Source organism: Manihot esculenta, chromosome 16, assembly GCF_001659605.2.
Source record: "Manihot esculenta cultivar AM560-2 chromosome 16, M.esculenta_v8, whole genome shotgun sequence".
Classification (NCBI taxonomy): Eukaryota; Viridiplantae; Streptophyta; class Magnoliopsida; order Malpighiales; family Euphorbiaceae; genus Manihot; species Manihot esculenta.
Window position 1 is genome coordinate 30,732,143 of NC_035176.2, and position 19,021 is coordinate 30,751,163.

General features: G+C 32.2%; 2 protein-coding genes across 3 annotated transcripts; both read left to right on the forward strand.

Moving 5' to 3' along the window:
* The first annotated feature begins 550 nt into the window (after window positions 1-550).
* On the forward strand, window positions 551-10,960 carry LOC110603653 (WD-40 repeat-containing protein MSI4). Of its 2 annotated transcripts, XM_021741469.2 has the most exons (15): window positions 555-1,087; window positions 1,448-1,511; window positions 2,186-2,272; window positions 2,376-2,438; window positions 2,735-2,800; window positions 2,914-2,988; window positions 3,275-3,350; window positions 3,705-3,921; window positions 4,794-4,875; window positions 5,075-5,148; window positions 5,266-5,377; window positions 5,465-5,539; window positions 8,210-8,286; window positions 10,289-10,388; window positions 10,532-10,960. In XM_021741469.2, the coding sequence occupies exons 1-15, from the start codon at window positions 876-878 to the stop codon at window positions 10,631-10,633; spliced, it is 1,482 nt and encodes a 493-aa protein (XP_021597161.1). In that variant the 5' UTR covers window positions 555-875; the 3' UTR covers window positions 10,634-10,960. The 2 variants fall into 2 exon arrangements, with proteins under 2 accessions (XP_021597162.1, XP_021597161.1); XM_021741470.2 differs by lacking the exons at window positions 8,210-8,286; window positions 10,289-10,388; window positions 10,532-10,960 and adding an exon at window positions 5,786-6,005 and having other exon boundaries at window positions 551-1,087.
* A 1,341-nt stretch (window positions 10,961-12,301) lies between these two features.
* Window positions 12,302-16,071, forward strand: LOC110603652 (transmembrane 9 superfamily member 7). The gene is made up of 7 exons (XM_021741468.2): window positions 12,302-12,600; window positions 12,686-12,850; window positions 12,978-13,087; window positions 13,166-13,241; window positions 13,323-13,435; window positions 14,181-14,319; window positions 14,403-16,071. The coding sequence occupies exons 1-7, from the start codon at window positions 12,496-12,498 to the stop codon at window positions 15,558-15,560; spliced, it is 1,866 nt and encodes a 621-aa protein (XP_021597160.1). The 5' UTR covers window positions 12,302-12,495; the 3' UTR covers window positions 15,561-16,071.
* Window positions 16,072-19,021: the final 2,950 nt, after the last annotated feature.

The following is a 19,021-nucleotide window of genomic DNA, read 5'->3' on the forward strand; positions in this document are numbered from 1 at the left end:
TTTTTACAGCATAAAAACTAGTGGTTACAGAGATAAATATATGCAATTATTACACTACTATTCTTGAGTTATAAACGATTAGTTTTGCTTGCTCTTTTATTTAATTTACTGATTTTAGTGTTAGAGTGTTAGAGCAGCTGCAAAAGATACTAATTATTTTTACAGATTTAATCAATTACAATACAATTTTATTTTCGGATTACATCATATCTCCTATAAATTTAGTTTATTGAATTTTGGAAATGTAATTTTTATTGCAAGGTAAAAAAATTATGCAAATGGAGAAAATTATAATGTTTTCCTAAAAAAATAGAATAATCGTTAGGCTTTTGATGTCTTTTAAAGTCTAAGATTATTTAACTAGTTTTAATATAAACAATATTTTTATTTTATAGTTCTTTTTATCTCTTTACTTTCAAAAAATTTTTTGAGTCCATTAAAAAATTTAAATATATATATTTTTTGTATTTTCCAATTATTTATTTTTTAAAATTAATAAAAATTTAATTATAGATCGAAATTATACGATCCCAGCAACTATTGTTCCTCCACTGTGAAGACTGAAGAAAAGACCATTACACTTCTCTCCCTGATAACGTTCCATCCCTGTCAAAGACGCACGGTAGTAGCTCACACATCCCACTGACGCGTGTTATCACCGTCTTTAAACCGAGCGTCGAATACCTACAACCCTTCCCCCCTTTATATTCACCACCATTGGATCAGCAACGCACAGTCCTAATTTCCACAGTTTGGTGGTAGGTCCACTCCGGCCCCCGGAGGTCTTCAGCTCTCTCTTTCAAGCCCTTGTTTTTATCTTTTCATTTCTCTTTTTACCTGCCATATAAAGAGTCGCCGAGAGTGATAGCTCTCAAATGGAGCCTCCAGTGGTGAAAAAGAGAGGCCGAAAACCTAAGCCCAAAGACGACAAAGATCAGCAACAGCAGAGTGCTGGCAAAATGAAGGAGGCCAAGAAGATTCAGCAGCCTTCTGTCGACGAGAAATACACTCAGTGGAAGTCTTTGGTTCCAGTTCTATACGACTGGCTCGCTAATCATAATCTCGTTTGGCCTTCTCTCTCTTGCCGGTATTTTTTTGTTTTCCTTTGCTCGTCTTCCTCATTTTCTAGGGTTTTTGAGTTTTTAGTAATTTTTTTTTTCAATATCCATAGTCTGTTTATTGCTTTGAAGATGAGCTTGTACTGTGTTTGCGACTTTCTACTGAAGCTATATTCAGCTTCTTTTCAGTATTATGGCATGATATGGTGATAACTCGTTTTTTTGTCCAATTTATGGAGCATTGAGGTTCATTTTGCTTAATTTCTTTGATTTTGAGCTCTGTAATGATCGGGGTTTCTTTCGTTTGCTTTAGTTCACCACTCACCACTCCGCATCCTTTTATTTTTTATGTCGACATTTGATTATATGGTTCATCTTCTTGTGAACAGGTGGGGTCCGCAGCTTGAGCAAGCTACTTACAAGAATCGCCAGCGTCTTTACCTTTCCGAGCAGGCAAGTTTGCTTATATCACCATGCGATTTTAGTTGCTTGAATGTTGTGAAGTTTTACTGGAAATAAACTTTTCCAACGATTTGAAGTATAGTATTCCTTCTTGCTGCTTAATCTCAACTTGCTGTATGGATTTGAGAGATAATTGCTTATTTTGTATGACGTTCTACTTCAGACATACTTGCAGGTTTTTTTTTTTTTTTTGTATTTTTGTTTTCTGTAGTATTTGCTGATAGTCCGCAAAATCCATGCTTGGAAATTTTAATTAATCTAAGTTTCTATCTTGTGCTTATTGCTTTTTTGTGCTGGTTCCCACACTTATGTTGCCTTGGTCTTCAAAGATATGTTATTAGGTGCTTCATTTTACTTTTCTGTTGAGGTCAAAGGCAGTTGAAATTACAGGGGTTGTAGCTTTTGGTTCATATCATGGGGGTTCGGGGGCAGAGCCCTGAGGCGAATTTTTTTAGGATTATTTTGTCTTTTCTATACCTGGGCATGTAATATTTTTCTAGTGTATCCTGTTGGAAAAATCCTAGCCGCTGTGTGTTGTTTACTTTTGTGTTTTTTCTTTGTTTGTGTGATTGTTCAGTTCTTAACAGAAATTACCTTGTCTTCTGCTGTTGTCAACTAATTTTGGGTTATTTATCTTTCTTATTTATCTTCTTTTATGTGGCCAGACTGATGGTAGTGTTCCAAATACTTTGGTTATTGCAAATTGTGAAGTTGTCAAGCCTAGAGTTGCTGCTGCAGAGCACATATCTCAGGTGATTTATACCATTTGATGTGTTTATTGTCTCCTTCTTGCATTCTGCTTTTATATTCATGTGAATTAGGTTTTGAATTAACTTCTGCTGGTTGACTTTGTAGTTTAATGAAGAAGCACGCTCACCATTTGTTAAGAAGTACAAGACCATCATACATCCTGGAGAGGTATGGATATTATGTTACATAATGTTCACCAAAAGAAGTGTTAATAAAGACACAAATGCTTGGAGACATGTCAGATGACAATTTTTTGTTATTTCTTTGTTTGTGTATATTGATTATCTTCATGTTGTCATTCTATCATTGATCATTCAAATATCTGATGTGAAATTTTATTGAGGTGCTGAAGAAGAGATTCTCGGCCATGTATTTATTGGCCAATCTATCTTTATCATGCATTCTCCGTCCCCTCTTTGTTCTCCTGTCAAAAGTATGAGGTTCCTAGTTGTATCCTTTTTCAGGTGAACAGAATCAGGGAACTCCCACAAAATAGTAGGATAGTTGCCACTCATACCGACAGCCCTGATGTAAGTTTAGCAATCTTTTAATTTATTTACTTGGGCTTTGCATTTGCTTTTTCTTTTTTTATAAGTTTTATTAATTGGCCAAGTTCAATGCCTCCTCCATTGGGTAAGCACAGGTTCTCATATGGGATGTTGAAGCACAGCCTAATCGCCATGCTGTTCTTGGAGCAACAAATTCTCGCCCAGATTTGGTATAATTTTCTTTGGGCCTTTTTCTTTTGAGAAAAGAAGTTTGAGGGCATGATTTCACTGTTTTATATCATAGAACAACTATTTGTGGAAGTTATTGTAGGTTGTTACTGTGATAATGAGAGAACAGCATATTGTAAATATAAATGTAGATGGGAATCATATTTGGGAAGATCATCTGCTCTCCATGAAACTTCTTCCAGGACCCTGACATTTGAGATGTTCTGGAGTGAGTAATTTGCTTCTTATAGGATGCTAGGGCATTTAAACCTTGAACTCTTCTTGCAGATTTTGACTGGACATCAAGATAATGCTGAATTTGCTCTTGCCATGTGCCCAACTGAACCATTTGTGCTTTCTGGAGGTCGGAAATTTCACCATTTACTGTAACTAATTATGTAAACAGCTTATTTGTTTTATTCACAAAGAATTCATCCTTTATGTTGTAATAATGAAACTAGAGTTTTTGCCAAGTGCTGTATTTTTGTAGTTGCATTCTTACTTTTGTATGTGCTTCCAAATTGTATTTTGTTAGATTATCTGGATGATTATAATAATGAAACTAGAGTTTTTGCCAAGTGCTGTATTTTTGTAGTTGCATTCTTACTTTTGTATGTGCTTCCAAATTGTATTTTGTTAGATTATCTGGATGATTATATCTTTGTGAGGATTTGTTTTTTTTTTTAAATTTATCTAAGCAGAGAGATTTGCAATGCAGGGAAGGATAAGTCAGTAGTTTTGTGGAGTATCCAGGACCATATGACAGCATCTGCTACTGACCCAGCAGCAGCCAAGTCTCCAGGATCTGGTGGATCAATCATTAAGAAGACTGGGAATGGCAACGATAAAGCTGCTGACAGCCCTTCTGTGGGACCACGAGGTATCTACCAGGGGCATGAGGACACTGTAGAAGATGTAACATTCTGCCCGTCCAGGTATCTTGCATGATCTTTTGCATATAGATAAGCTCAAATTGCAGTGGTTTCACTTTCACCCACTTTTGGATACTATCTAAAACTGCATTTCACCTGCTTTTGGAAAGACCATTGAAACGATGCTTATATAAATTGACATTCACTCATAATCATTGCTGTTTGTCATCTTCTATGGATCAAGTTATGGAGTTTGACTGTTCATGTGATTGTTAATTATGGAGTCCATATTGTAAAACAAGAAGAAACTAAAATCAAGATAAACAAGTTCTCAAGACACAAAAGACTTGTATAGTTGTATTAAAGAAAATAATTCTCAATGTTCTATTAATTCTAGGATGGTCATCACATTAAACTCTAAATATGTAGAGATCCTTGGGCTCTTAAAGAATTTTGTATCTTAATCACGTTAGGATTTATGACTAGTAACCCTAATTCCAATTCTAATTAGGAATTACAAAAATCACACAAAATTCCTAAATAATAAAATGCTACTTTTGTAATAATAATAATAATAATAGTAACAATTTTCCCAAATAATAGAAAGAAATTTCCTACATAATAGAAAATCAATATCTAAACTTCTTAATTTTACAATGAAAATTAAATCAACAAATTTACTAATTAGAATTTGCATCTTCCAATAGATCATCAACTATGCTTTCTGATTCTATGGCCTTGTGAATATATGGAGCCAGCATAACATATGGCAATAGCTATCCTTCTCATTGAAATATCAGATCAGACCATAAAAAAAATCATCCATCTTATCTGGGTGCTGCTAAGGCTGTCTATAGCTATATCATTAGAGAATGAATAATTTTTTTTTTTTCAGTATGCTTTTTTGTCCCTGACAATTTCTATTGCTGCTGAAGTGCGCAGGAGTTTTGTAGTGTAGGGGATGATTCTTGCCTTATATTATGGGATGCTCGAGTTGGCTCTAGCCCAGCAGTCAAGGTTAAAAGCCTCATTTACTTTCATACTATCCTCATTTAATGCTTGAAATCACTTGTAAATGTCTCTTTGCTTGTGGTGAAAAAATGCCCTTATCTTATTATCTTGTTAAACCTTTGGTTATGCTCTCGTCTTGAATTGTGTATGTTTTTTTAAGATAGCTCTCAGCTGATTGATATATGATTATTTTTTTCTCCAACAGGTTGAAAAGGCACACAATGCTGATCTTCACTGTGTTGATTGGAATCCCCATGATGATAACCTTATTTTAACTGGGTATGGTAACAATTTATGTTTATTCCTGTGTCAAATCTCTTAAGGCAGTGGGTGTTGTGGTCATGTGTAGATGATCAAAAGTTTTAGATGCTATTATATTTCTGTTATTTCCTCCAGGTCAGCAGATAATTCTGTTCGCATGTTTGATCGACGTAATCTCACTTCTAATGGAGTTGGGACACCTGTCTATAAGTTTGAGGGTCACAAAGCTGCTGTTCTTTGTGTACAGGTACTGGTCAGCATGCTTTGGTGGTCTGGTCATCCAAAACTGCTAGTTGTTCTATAGTTTTTACTAATTCTCTTCATTCATTTCCAGTGGTCTCCAGATAAGTCATCTGTGTTTGGAAGTTCTGCAGAAGATGGTCTCCTAAATATTTGGGATTATGATAAGGTGTGGATGTTCATTCTCGTTAAATATTAGCTTAGTGTGAATCTGCTTCTTTTTATGTAAATTTAACATGTAGAGATGTGTCCAAGGTAATGCAGACATGTGAGACATTTTTTACCAACAGCTTGGAAAACTTTGATAAAAGCAAAAGAAGAAAAAGACTGCATATACATGTTTTCTTCATACTTGGAAGAAGTTATCCATCTCTATCTCTATCTATCAACTTATCTGTCTTTCCAATCTACCTAGGTGTATGCGAGTATCTTTGTAGATGAAGATGTACTTTTCCCCGCTTCTTATAAGCTGGTGAAAGCCTTCAACACTGTGGTATATATTGCTTGTTGCATGTTATTTGTAGTGGAGCCAAATGAAGATGACAGAATACACATTGCTCTGCATCTAGTTTATGTATATGTAGTTTGGGTCTCAAAATTTATTTAGTTTGTAAACTAGAAAACTATTTGGATTCCAGATCTTCACATTAAAAGAACGAAGTACATAAGCAATGAGGGGGTATTTCCACCAAAATCTACATAATTGTTTTTCATTTCACCCCACGAAGTTTGGAAGCAAGAAATAATGCGGTCTTGGCAATCCATTACCAATAAATAATCCTTTCCATTTGTGCGTTTGGTGAGTCTCTGACAGTTACTCAGAGGTCTTTAGGGTGCTTTAATCCCCAAGGCAGCAACTCTTTATCTTATTGCGAAAGCTTTTCTTTCACTTCTGCCTGTTAAGTTTTCTGAGGGCCAGATTCAGCTGCTTTACTTGCTTGGCTTAGATGTCTGATTGCCTTGCTCTCTATTGTTTTTAAGTATACTATCTTTTTTACACGTGCCTTGATTATACTCATTATTTAATTTATAATTTAATTAATTTATACATTTATTATTAACTTTTATATATAATATTACAAAGTATTATTACAATTTTGAAAGGATAATTTGACCATCAGTATAAAATTATCTAATATTAAATTTAGTTTTATATGATTTGTAAAATTTTTAAACGTTATTATTGTTTCAATATTTAAATTCACTATACCGTTTAAATTATTGACATTGTATTTCTAACTTTATAATATAATTATATGACCACAAATTTAATAAAATTTTAGATAATAAAAGATTTACTAAAAAATAAACTAATAGAATTTTTAATTATTGAAATTACTAAATAATTTTTACATTATATTTTATTACTTTTAATGATACTAACAATTCATTTCAAACCCTCTCAATAATAATAATAATAATAATAATAATAATAATAATATTATATAAATTAATTTTAGTGCTTATATAAATTTAAAATTCAGTCCTATTTGTATTTAAATTGTAATGGGAATAAAATTATATAAGGGGCGAATTACAAATATTATTTTGTGTTTACTTATTAGATTAGATTAATTAATAATTTAATAATTAAGGATTGTTTTGGATATATATATATATATATATATTTGTAGATTTAGTAATATACATTATTTTGTTAAAGAAGTAACATTTTTCATTTAAAATGATGATTTTAATAATTATTTTAGTTTTTTGTAGAATCTTATTTCCATTACTATTTAAATACAAATAGAACTATGAATTTCAAAGGACTAAAATTCATTAAATAATAAAATCAAATTTAGTTATTTATTGTGATAAAATAAATTGTAAGGGATAATTTTGATTATCCCCTTTTCACCTTTATATATATATGATCAGTTATAAATTTTTAATGTTTTTAATTTGTAAGTAACAGTTTTATAAAAATAATTAATAATTTTTTAACTATTATAAACCGTAAATAATAATAAAAATTAATTACTATAATTTGTAATAAAAATCTAAATTGATAAATTAGAATTAATATTATTAAAATAAAATTATAATTAAAAGTTACTATTATTAATAATTGTTTTTATTATTTTAATTATAATAACCAATAATTTTTATAGTAATAACGTTTATGAATGTGTTTATTGTAATAAAATTTTATTTAGATAATAATAAAATAGAATTTAAGTACAAATAGGACTAAATATTTTAAATCTATATTAACTCTAAAATAATATAAAATTTTCCTTTATTATTATAAAACCAAATTATTATGGATATATCTAATAATTATAGCATTCTCACTATTTTCACAATTACATACGTTATAAAATGATAAATTATAGATAATTTTATATTTATATATATTATGAATTATTATCATTAAATTTTCATTTAGTAAGTTTTTTGTAACAAATATAATTAAACTAAATAAAAGTACAAAACTTATTATTCGTGAATTAACTCTAAATTTTAGACTTCTAGTAAGAAAAATTAACTTAAATCTATATGTACAATTATTATCTATTAATTAATTTTTTAATTTAATAAAAAATAACACTTCCACATTTTACCAAGTAGTAGTACAAGAAAAGTGCTTTTTTATTTTCAATTTCAATTCATGCCATCCTTTATTTTTTAAATTTAATGTTATAAAGTTTACTTAAATAATAAAATCTATAATTGTAAATAATATAAATTATTAAGGGCAATTTTTGCCAATCCAATTATTCCTCCTCCCCCTTCCCACTTTTATGTATATATATATATATATTAATATTATAGATATAGCGAATTGGATATTGGAATCTTGGAGAGCATGAATCAAGTCTTTCTAAACATGCAGGTTGGTAAGAAGGTAGAGCGCCCAACTAGAGCCCCAAGCTCTCCAGCAGGATTATTTTTCCAGCATGCTGGGCACAGGTTTGTAACTTGACTCCTTTCTCTCTTTCCCTCCTAGACTTTGGAAGAAAGGTTGTTTTCCTTAACTGCAATCAGTGCTGTGCCTGGAATAAATAAAATTCCACTTTTTTCCCTCCATTTCTTTTTCTGGATGTCATAATCAATTCTGAGGTTTTATGTGTTGTCACTATAAATTATTCATTTTAATTTCACTTTCATTCTATAGAATTTAAAATAATAAAGCCAATTTCCATGAGAAGTGGTGGAATTTTGAAATGCGTTCCACAATCAAAGCAATCAACATATGCTCACACATATCACCTTCTGCCCATCACAAGCTATTTGGTCATTATTCGAGCCTCAAGCAGCATTCTGAAACCACGAGTGCGTTGGATTTTATGGTCATAACTGAACCTGCATGTGTTTGGATGTTCAGCTAATGAAGGGTTCATTATGTTAAATTTCCATATTGGTTTTGGACGGGGTATGTGCCCTTATAAAGCCTTGGGAGCTCATTTCGGTTTGAGTTACCTTTTAGGGGTGAGTTAGGCCAGTGTATTTTTCTTAAGATGGTATTGGAGCCTCTCCATTCAGTGTTGTGCCTCACATAAGTGTTTGACGCTCTAGGTGCCTTCCTCGAGCTAGTTTTTGATGGTAAGTTAGGCCCGACCCATTTTCTTAAAGCATTCAGTTCTGTAGGTTCTCTCATTTAGATATATAGGTTCTTAGTTTCTTTGAACACAGTCATTGTGGGTGTTGCTTTTGGCATTTTAAAATTGATATTGTAGCTTTTCTAGGAAACTTAAATTATGTGTTTTGATCGATTCATAATTCTCCCATTTGTATTCACTTCATTGTATCATCATCTGGGAGAGATCCTGGATTACAGGACTTCTGTGATCAGAAGGTATGCAATTCGTTTCTCTGAAACTAGGGAACCCTGGATGAAACCAATTTAATTGAGGAAAAGAGTAAGGTGGTGGTTTTTTGGGGGTGGGGGGTTGCCAGAGATTTCTAAGTGGGAGGATTCCACATAGCTGGAGAGAGAAGTTAAAGGGATAAAGCAAAACAATGCGTGCGTATTCTTACACCTCAACCACATTGTTTCGTCTTGTGGTTTTGTTGCCTGCAACTTGATTTAAGTCCTCTGATGAGGATATGGGAAGGTCCTTTGAAAAATTAGAATCAGCAGATTTTCCATCTCAAAGCCATTCCTTTGGTTCCTTCTCTGGGTTTTGAAGGCCACCGATGTAAATATTGCTGTTGATGCTAATGGAAGGAAACAAATGGATTTTGGGTCTCTTTCACTGGCTATTATTCAAAGCAACACTGTTTAGAGACTTCTGCACTGATGGCAATGCCAACAAAAAATGGAAAATATATTTCCAACCCAAAGTGTAGCAATTAAAAGTCTTATGCAAATCAACTTTTAGATTTATATGTTTTGTCCTGTCTAGATATTTAAAAGGTGATGATAGATAAAAAAGAGTGATGGAAATATGGAATGCATAGTGAGGGAAGTTTCAATAAGGCAAGCAACCTGAATAAGTATAATATATTTATCACGAGGCCAATGAATCCTGCTGTGTACCACTTAGTACTACATGTGAAATCCCATCTCTTTTAATGTTCATGTTGCCATATAATATAGTTTCTCTTGAGATGTACCAATCTGATACCATCCATAGAGCACTCCAGAAGCCTGTCATATCAAAACAAACTTGATCTATCTTGAACTTCTTCTTTGTTTTGTCAAAGGGCTCTTTAATAGCTTTTATGTTTAATAAAATCAACTGGAATGGTTTCGTCAGATTTTTGGATGCACAGAAATTGTGCTCGGTTCCATGTTATTTTCTCCCGTCCCTTCTTTTTTTCCTTTTTTTTTTTTACTTGCTTTTGCACTTTTTTCCCTCTCTCTTCCTGTTTAAGTTGTAGGATTGAAGCTTATTTAAAAGAAATAGTTTTTGTTATTTCCAGAGGGACATAAACATTTGTGGCTGAAGTTGTTTTCTTATTTGTTCAGGGATAAAGTTGTTGACTTCCATTGGAATGCATATGACCCATGGACAATTGTTAGCGTGTCAGATGACTGTGATACCACTGGAGGAGGAGGAACATTACAGGTTTCAGCTACTATTACCCCTATGAATTTTTTTTTGTTGTTTTTTAATATAAGTTAGCCAAAGGGGAGCAGAACTTTAGAAGAGAAGTTTTGACTGATATACTAAATGTGATAGTTGATGTGTTGCTTGTCATGTCCAAGCAGATATGGCGCATGAGTGATTTGATCTATAGGCCAGAAGATGAGGTTTTGGCAGAGCTTGAGAAGTTCAAGTCACATGTGATTGCATGTGCTTCAAAGCCCTGAGCGAGGGGGGGATACAGAACCAGGAAGCTTGCAGGATAAGCTAGTCATCGCATGGATTTATGTATTTGTGTTTTGCCTCGAGGTTGATGGGAATTGGTGGTGCCAAATGTAGGCATGTTACCTGCTAGATTTTTATGCAGCTTTTCCGAGATTAGGCGTTTAGTCAAAAGATTTTTATATTCTGCCATTGTTGGGCGAATTTCATGCAAATTAGAAGATTTTCTCTTTCAGCACCTTTTGCAATTATCTGTGGGCTTAGAAACATTCTGGTTTTGGAGAAGGGAGTGTATACTCGGTTTATACTCAATTATCTATGGGCTTTGAACACCTTGATACAGTTTGTTGAGAAATACTCGATTAAAAAATACCTGTGCACGTAGCCATGATTGTTAAACAAGGAGACACCGGGCTAAACATTTATGTAGAAAATTTTATTCCCCAATCCGTTTGGCCACCTTTGAGATGATCGACTTGGACGAGAAGCACCGCCGATTGGTGTTCTGCCATTCGTAGAGCCTAAACGAAATCAACTCGTGCCCTTGGATTAATCATAAGCAAGTTTTGAAACGAAAAGTCCCATCTTGTGGAGGAAAATGACAAAATCCGTTGTTTAGGAGTGACAGATTTGGAAATTTTATCTCGATTTTAATGAATAATTCTTAAAACAGAGCACATAATAAATATATGTTAAAAAATTTATAAAAATTAATAAAATATTATAATTAAATTAGAATTTATCTATTTTTTTATTAATTAAAATATATTAATAACACTTTTAATTTTAATATTTGTAAATATATCTTAATTTATTTTATTTTTTATTAATTAAAATATATTAATAATATCTTTAATTTTAATATTTATAAATATATCTTTTAATTAAAAAATAATTAAAAATAATTTATTTTTTATTCTATTATAAAATTAATTTTTAATAATATTTATTATAAAAAAATTTTTTTTACTATGTTTGTGATATATAAACTCATAAAAGAATAATACTATTAAAATAATATAACTATTTAATATAATATTTACTATAAATTTTTTTATTAAATTATTTAATCTATTAAAAAATTTAAAAAATTTTTGATATAAAAAGATTAATTAATAAATTTTTTTAAAAATTTAAAAAATTAATTAATAAATTTTTTTAAAAATTTAAAAAATTAATTAATAAATTTTTTAAAATTATAAAATTAAATAATAAAATATTTAATGATAAATTTAATAAAATAATTAATTAATATATTTTTTAAAATATCAATAATATTTTAATATATTATTAAAAATTTAATAATTAATTAGTAAATTTTTTATATTAAAGAAATTAAATAATAATTTTTATATATAAAATAATAATGTAATTTAGCTTGATGCGGTGGATATATTGACCTTTTGGTTGGATTTGTTTATTGTATAAAGAAAAATACAAGTAATTAAATAAATGAGATGAAGCGAAACGGGCATTTTAAATAACAGAGAAATATAATTTTTTTCATTAAATTGGAAAATAAGTATTATATATATATTTTTTCCATTTTTCTTCTTTTCTTTCTTGTTTTCTCCTCTATATTATATATATATAATATCACATTTTCTTCCACGTCATCACTTTATTTTCCTTAATTCAAACCAGGTGAAAAGCAAATCTTTATACTAATAAATAAGCAAAATAAGTACTGAAATTGATTTAAAAAAAGTACTGAAAAAAATAATAAACGACGTCGTTGGAAACCCGCAAATAAAAGTCTCAGGTCTCCGTGGACCTTAACGTCTTGTACAAGTCCTACATACTCCAGTCTTTGCTCTCGTACAACGTTAGCGTTGGATCCATCACCCTTTTGAACTGAGCCTCGGCTATGGCTTCTCTTCTTCTTCTTCTTCTTCTTGCTGTATCTCTGCTGCTATTACCTCTCGCCCATTCTTTCTATCTCCCTGGCGTTGTACCTAGCGATTTCCAAACGGTATCTATTTCACTAACAATCATAATCATCCTCCATTTCTATATTACTCATTCCCCTGTTTCTTATTTTGGATGCAAATTTGCAGGGGGATCCTCTCCATGTCAAGGTTAACAAGCTCTCCTCCACCAAGACACAGCTTCCATATCATTACTATTTCCTCAATTACTGTAAGCCTCCTAAAATCATCAACAGCGCTGAAAATCTCGGAGAAGTTCTTCGAGGCGACCGTATTGAGAATTCTGTCTACTCTGTTGGTGTTTCTTCTTTGCTTTGCTTTGCTTTTCTTTTTTCTTTGTTTTCCTGTTGGAAAACGTCTGCATTTTATTAATTTGACGAACCGTGTAAAACGGTTACTTTTCTTACTCTTTGTATGCCAGTTTAAAATGAGAATAGAACAATTCTGCCAAGTGGCCTGCCGGGTAACGCTAGATGCCGAATCTGCTAGGAGTTTCAAGGAGAAGATTGATGATCAGTATCGAGTCAATATGTGAGTTCATACATGTGATTGAAAAGCGAAAATGTATTTTAATCCTAATCTCAGAGTTCATATCTTTCGATACTTCAGGATTCTGGACAATCTTCCCGTTGCAGTTCTTAGTCAATCACAATTCTACGAGCATGGGTTTCAAGTTGGTTTCAAAGTATGTAATTCTACGGGGTGCTTTTGTTTCTTTTATCATTTTGTTGGTTGATTATATTAACGCATTGATCTGCTGCTATAGGGCAGAGAGGATGAATATTTTATCAATAACCATCTGAGCTTCAAAGTCAAGTATCATGAGGATCCTGTCACTGATTCTGCTCGCATTGTTGGTTTTGAAGTCATTCCAATTAGGTAATTAGATTGCATCTATTGTTACATGGGATTATATTTATTTTGCGTTTAAAATTGAATTAAGTGATGCCGCTATCAGATTGTCAACCCCACTTAGCTCCTTGGTGTATTTACTTCAAGTCATCAACAATAAAGTAGGTCATACCTATCCTCTTGCACTTTGTATCCTTGAACCAAATACAAAATCTAAGCAGGGAATTGTTGCAGAAGAGGCGTTTGAAGTTTTCTTGAAACTGTTTCTTCATAAACTGTTCACGAGTTGAACAGAGTGGTCCATTGCTAGAAATTAGAAGTCGACATTTGAAAGTTGAAACACTAGTATGCAAAAATAAATACTACTTTGAGGATAAAGTGAGTATTGGGGTGGCAGGTGTATGATTTCATGAACCGTTCACCAGCTTTCTCCTGATAAAAAATGTTAGGGCTGTCGCTGAGAGATTTATTCATTTAAGGAATTGTTTAGTTAATAGATTATTAGAAACGGCAATTAGCTTCCCGTTTTCTTTATCCCTGCAAGGTTTATTTAAATGTAGAAAAGCTGAAGTGTCTACTTTTCCAGTATTGCTACTGGTTTTCAGTTTTGCTTACCTTATTAGTTATTATTGGTCTATTAAGAAACTAAAAGTTGCTACTTTAGTTGCATCAGATATTTAGATCGCTTCTAGGTGCATATTTATCTTTCTAAGCATCTTTCATAAGGAGCTTTTGCTAAACTTCAGCCTTTTCACCTTTATTATTTAAACAGTATCAATCATAAATACGAAAATTGGGATGGGAACAACACTCAGTTGACAACATGCAATTCCAAAACTCAGAATAATGCAGCTCAAGAACGGATCTCTGCTGGTGAAGAGATTGTCTTCACATATGATGTCTCTTTTGAGGCAAGTATTCTCATACCTGACCTCGTCCCTTTTCTTTTTCTATAATGTTATTTTTACTTCTTACCTGCATGTACCACCCACAGTCCAGTCAAATCAAGTGGGCTTCGCGCTGGGACACATACCTCCTTATGAATGACAATCAGATACATTGGTTCTCCATTATTAACTCTTTAATTATTGTTCTCTTCCTTTCCGGCATGGTTGCCATGATTATGATGAGAACACTCTACAAGGACATTGCAAGCTACAATCAGCTAGATACCCAAGATGAGGCCTTTGAAGAAACGGGCTGGAAATTAGTTCATGGTGATGTTTTCCGTCCGCCTTCTAATTACAGTTTATTGTGTGTATATGCTGGAACAGGCATCCAAGTTTTGGGGATGACTCTTGCCACAATGATTTTTGCATTGTTGGGTTTCCTTTCACCTGCCAACCGTGGTGGCCTGATGACAGCCATGGTCCTTTTATGGGTTTTCACGGGCTTATTTGCAGGATACTCATCAGCTCGTTTGTATAAAATGTTCAAAGGCACACAGTGGAAGAGGGTCACCTTGAGAACAGCCTTCACATTCCCTGCTATACTTTTTACCATTTTCTTCGTGCTGAATGCATTAATTTGGTGTGAGAAATCTTCTGGAGCAGTTCCTTTTGGAACAATGTTTACTCTGATGTTCTTATGGTTTGGAATATCAGTGCCATTGGTTTTCATTGGCAGTTATTTGGGTTTCAGAAAGCCAGCAATTGAAGATCCCATTAAAACTAACAAAATCCCAAGGCAGATTCCTTTGCGGGCATGGTATACAAAACCAATATTCTGCATTCTTATTGGAGGCATACTTCCATTTGGAGCAGTGTTCATTGAGCTGTTCTTCATGTTGACATCTATATGGCTAAACCAGTTCTATTACATGTTTGGTTTCCTCTTCATCGTCTTTGTCATTCTAATAATCACTTGTGCTGAGATAACAATCGTGCTCTGCTACTTTCAGCTGTGCAGTGAAGATTATAACTGGTGGTGGAGATCCTACTTGACTGCAGGCTCTTCTGCTCTCTACCTTTTCTTATACTCGGGCTTCTATTTCTTCACCAAGTTGGAAATTACAAAGCTGGTTTCTGGCATTCTTTACTTTGGATACATGTTAATTGGATCATACACCTTCTTTGTGTTAACTGGGTCTACTGGTTTCTATGGATGCTTGTGGTTTGTGAGGAAGATCTACTCCTCTGTGAAGATTGACTAGCCTATGGCCATGAGCCGCAGATATGGAACAAGCCTCATCTAACAAACTTGGAAAACTGATACTAGAACTAGTTGTAGACTAGAAATGCTGTATAATTACGAAAAAGAAATTACGGGTTTCTTTGCTGGTCAAGAATAAAGATTGTATTAACCATGGGTGATCAGATAATGTGAAGTGGGTGCCAACTTGAACATTTTAGATGCGACTCAGAAGCTTCACTTCTCATCAGGACTCTGGTCTCCCATCAAATTGGTCGCTGCCACACCCAAGTTCGTAACGGTTATTTTCCTTAAAAAAGCAAGCCTATTTTTATAGAAGTGGACATTGAGAATATTTTCTATCTAAACCCATTGGGCTGCCTAGAATCCATGACATTGTCCAAAGTCCATATTACGCTACGCCCTTTCGCCTTGTCTACCACTATCCACCATATTTCATTTGAAGGTTCTTAGCCCATATTTGTAAGGTCCATAAAATTTGTCTTTATTTAGTAGGTCCATAAATCATTTTCTATTTGGGGAGTTTCTATGATAATTTTTTGAAAAAAAAAATTTGTTAAATAAATTTAATAACTAACATTACATAAATTATAAATCAAATCAAATCCAGTAGTTAAATAGAAAATATGAATAAGTGAATAAAAAATGAAATTAATTATAGAAGGCATCTTATCCCAAAAAATTATTTATTTATTTATTTTATTAATTATCACTTGATACGAAGATCAGATTATGATTTGATTTGTGAAGTCTAGAATTTGACTTTGAGGGTGGATTAATTAAGCATTGAAATTGATGCTTAAGCAATACCTAGTGGAGAGATTATTAATGAAGGGCTAAGTGATTTAAGAATCATTGCTCCATAATCAAAAATAATATTTATTTATGATTTTGACTTCCTTTCTCAATCTCATTACCATCAATCCTATGTTCATTTAAGTCAAATCCTCTTCTTTGTATTGATTTATGAGATTGTGGTTTCAATAGTTTTGTCAAATTTTGGAATTTAGTGTTTGTTTGAAATTGAAATTTTAATTTATTTTTAGAAAAATAGTGGGACAAAATAGTAATACATATGTTTTTATTATGCTAGGATAACACATATACCTAAAATCATGTCAACATGGGTATGGTTAAACTTGAGCTATTGCTTAGGATGGGCCATGATGCCCAAAAGATCTTATTAAGAGAAATAAGTCAGTATGTTAAATCAAGGAACCTATTACTCCCGACATTACTGTCATCATGTTAAGCCGTACAATATCTTAATTTGAATTTGACTAAATTTGAATTTGATTTTTTAAGAGATTAAATTAAATTTTTATTGAGTTGAATTTTCAATAATAAATTATATAATTTAATTTTTTTTTTTTTTTTAAATGGGAGATGGGGGATTCGAACCTGAGATCTATCAAGTTTAACCGGATGCACTTACCATCAGACTAAACCTGAGAGTGCATAATTTAATCTATTTAAATCTCTGATCATAATAACAAATGGGTCACATTAATTAAGACTAGTATATGGTGGAGCTTATCGCCACCAAGATTTTCATGCTTCCATGCATAATAAAAATATTATTGTTATATATAATCATAATATTATAAAATAAATGAAATAATTAATGGGACATGATTTTAGGGTTAATAGTTGAGATTAGGAGACAAATCACTAATTAAATATTCATTAATGATTCTTCATGTAGGGAAGGAGTGTCACTTCTCCTTGGAAATAATACTTTATTAGAAAAAAAAAAGATATTTTTGACAATATTAGATCTTGACATGCCAATCAAACAAATATCTATGGGATTTTTTTATTTTGCATGTTAAATTTCTAATGGATTATTATGCATGGAATAACCAAGCTATATAATTTTTCTTGTAACATAAAAAAAAAGTTAAAAATAAGTTTTTCAGACTTCTCAATTATTTATCTGAAAATAAAAAGTGATGCAAAAAAAAAATGATTAAATTCTTTCTAGGAACTCTTCGTTTATTAAAAATTTTAAATTTAAAGGAAAATTTAAAGACAAAAAGGATTAAAAAATTATATTTATTAAATACAACATTTTTGTATATATTTTCCCTGATGGAATGTTCCTCCTATTTATTTAAAGTTATTTTTTTTCCTTTTATAAACCATATGTTATCCTATATATACTTATTCCATTAATCTGGATTCATGTCAGATAGACTCATTAAAGTAGCAAAATGTGGATTCATGTCAGACAGACTCATTAAACAAGCAAAATGATTCCGCTTCGTATCCAGGTGATATGGAGCCATTAACCTTGAATTTTATGATAAACTTGGACCAGACTTAACTTCTGTTATTGATGTCTGTTGAAGGTCCACAATAATTTTTTGAAAAGAGAATTTTAAGATGCACGACTTTCAAAAGTGTGACGAGGATCACAAGTCTGTCACAAAGTTTAAAGCAAAAATTTCATAGTTTAGAAGGTCAATTTTGTAATTTTATTATTTTTTTAGATTTTTTCATAATTTTTCATATTGGAGTTTTTTCTATTATAAAAGTCATTTTCTTAACTGTTTGAGACACTTTTCAATTTTCAAGAATTTAATAAGAAATTTCGGTTTCTAGCTTTTTATTTTCTAAATTTCATTTTAACCAAATGTTATTCGTTAAAACTCCTGACAGAGCCTAAAAGTCCTATTTCAGTTGGTATCAAAGCGAAGTTCATACATGGCTGATAATCAAGAGATGCGACTCGCTGCAATTAAGGCATCCTTGGCAGAATTGAGGGAGATGATCGGACAGCTAGCCCTATAATGGGGTAATAACCAACCTATCACAACCAAACACCCACAGCCAGTTCCAAATCCTGTAATCGCAAATTTTCAACAAGATTATCGCGAAAGATACAAAATAAAGATAGACCTTCAAAACTTTTTTTGTTCGTTGGATGTAGAATCTGTCCTTGATTGGTTAATGGAGGTTGATCGATTTTTCGAAGTTACAAATATAAAGGAGGATCAAAGGGTTGCAATTATTGCTTACAAATTAAAGGGTAGTGCAGCAGCATGGTGGAATTCTGTTCAAAATGAATGCTATCACAGGAAGCTGGAACCTATATGAAACTGGTTGTTGATGAAGCAGATGATTGAACATTGGTTCTTACCTAGTGATCACACCCATTTTTTATATAATCGGTATCATGACTGTATTCAAGGAAGTCGAAGGGTGAATAAATATACAGAGGAGTTTTTACGGTTGTAAGTGAGGTGTGATAACTGTGAGAACGAAGTCCAGCAGGTTGCTCATTATCAGAGGAGACTGAATCACGAAATTCGTTGTATGATGGGAGTAGCTGCGATTTTCACTTTGACAGATGTCAATGAGATGGCGAAAAGAGCGAAAGAACGTGTTGAATGGTAGTTTCGACATCAGTCTAATCAGAATTTTAATTATAGAAATTATAGTTCGATCAAAATTCAGCAG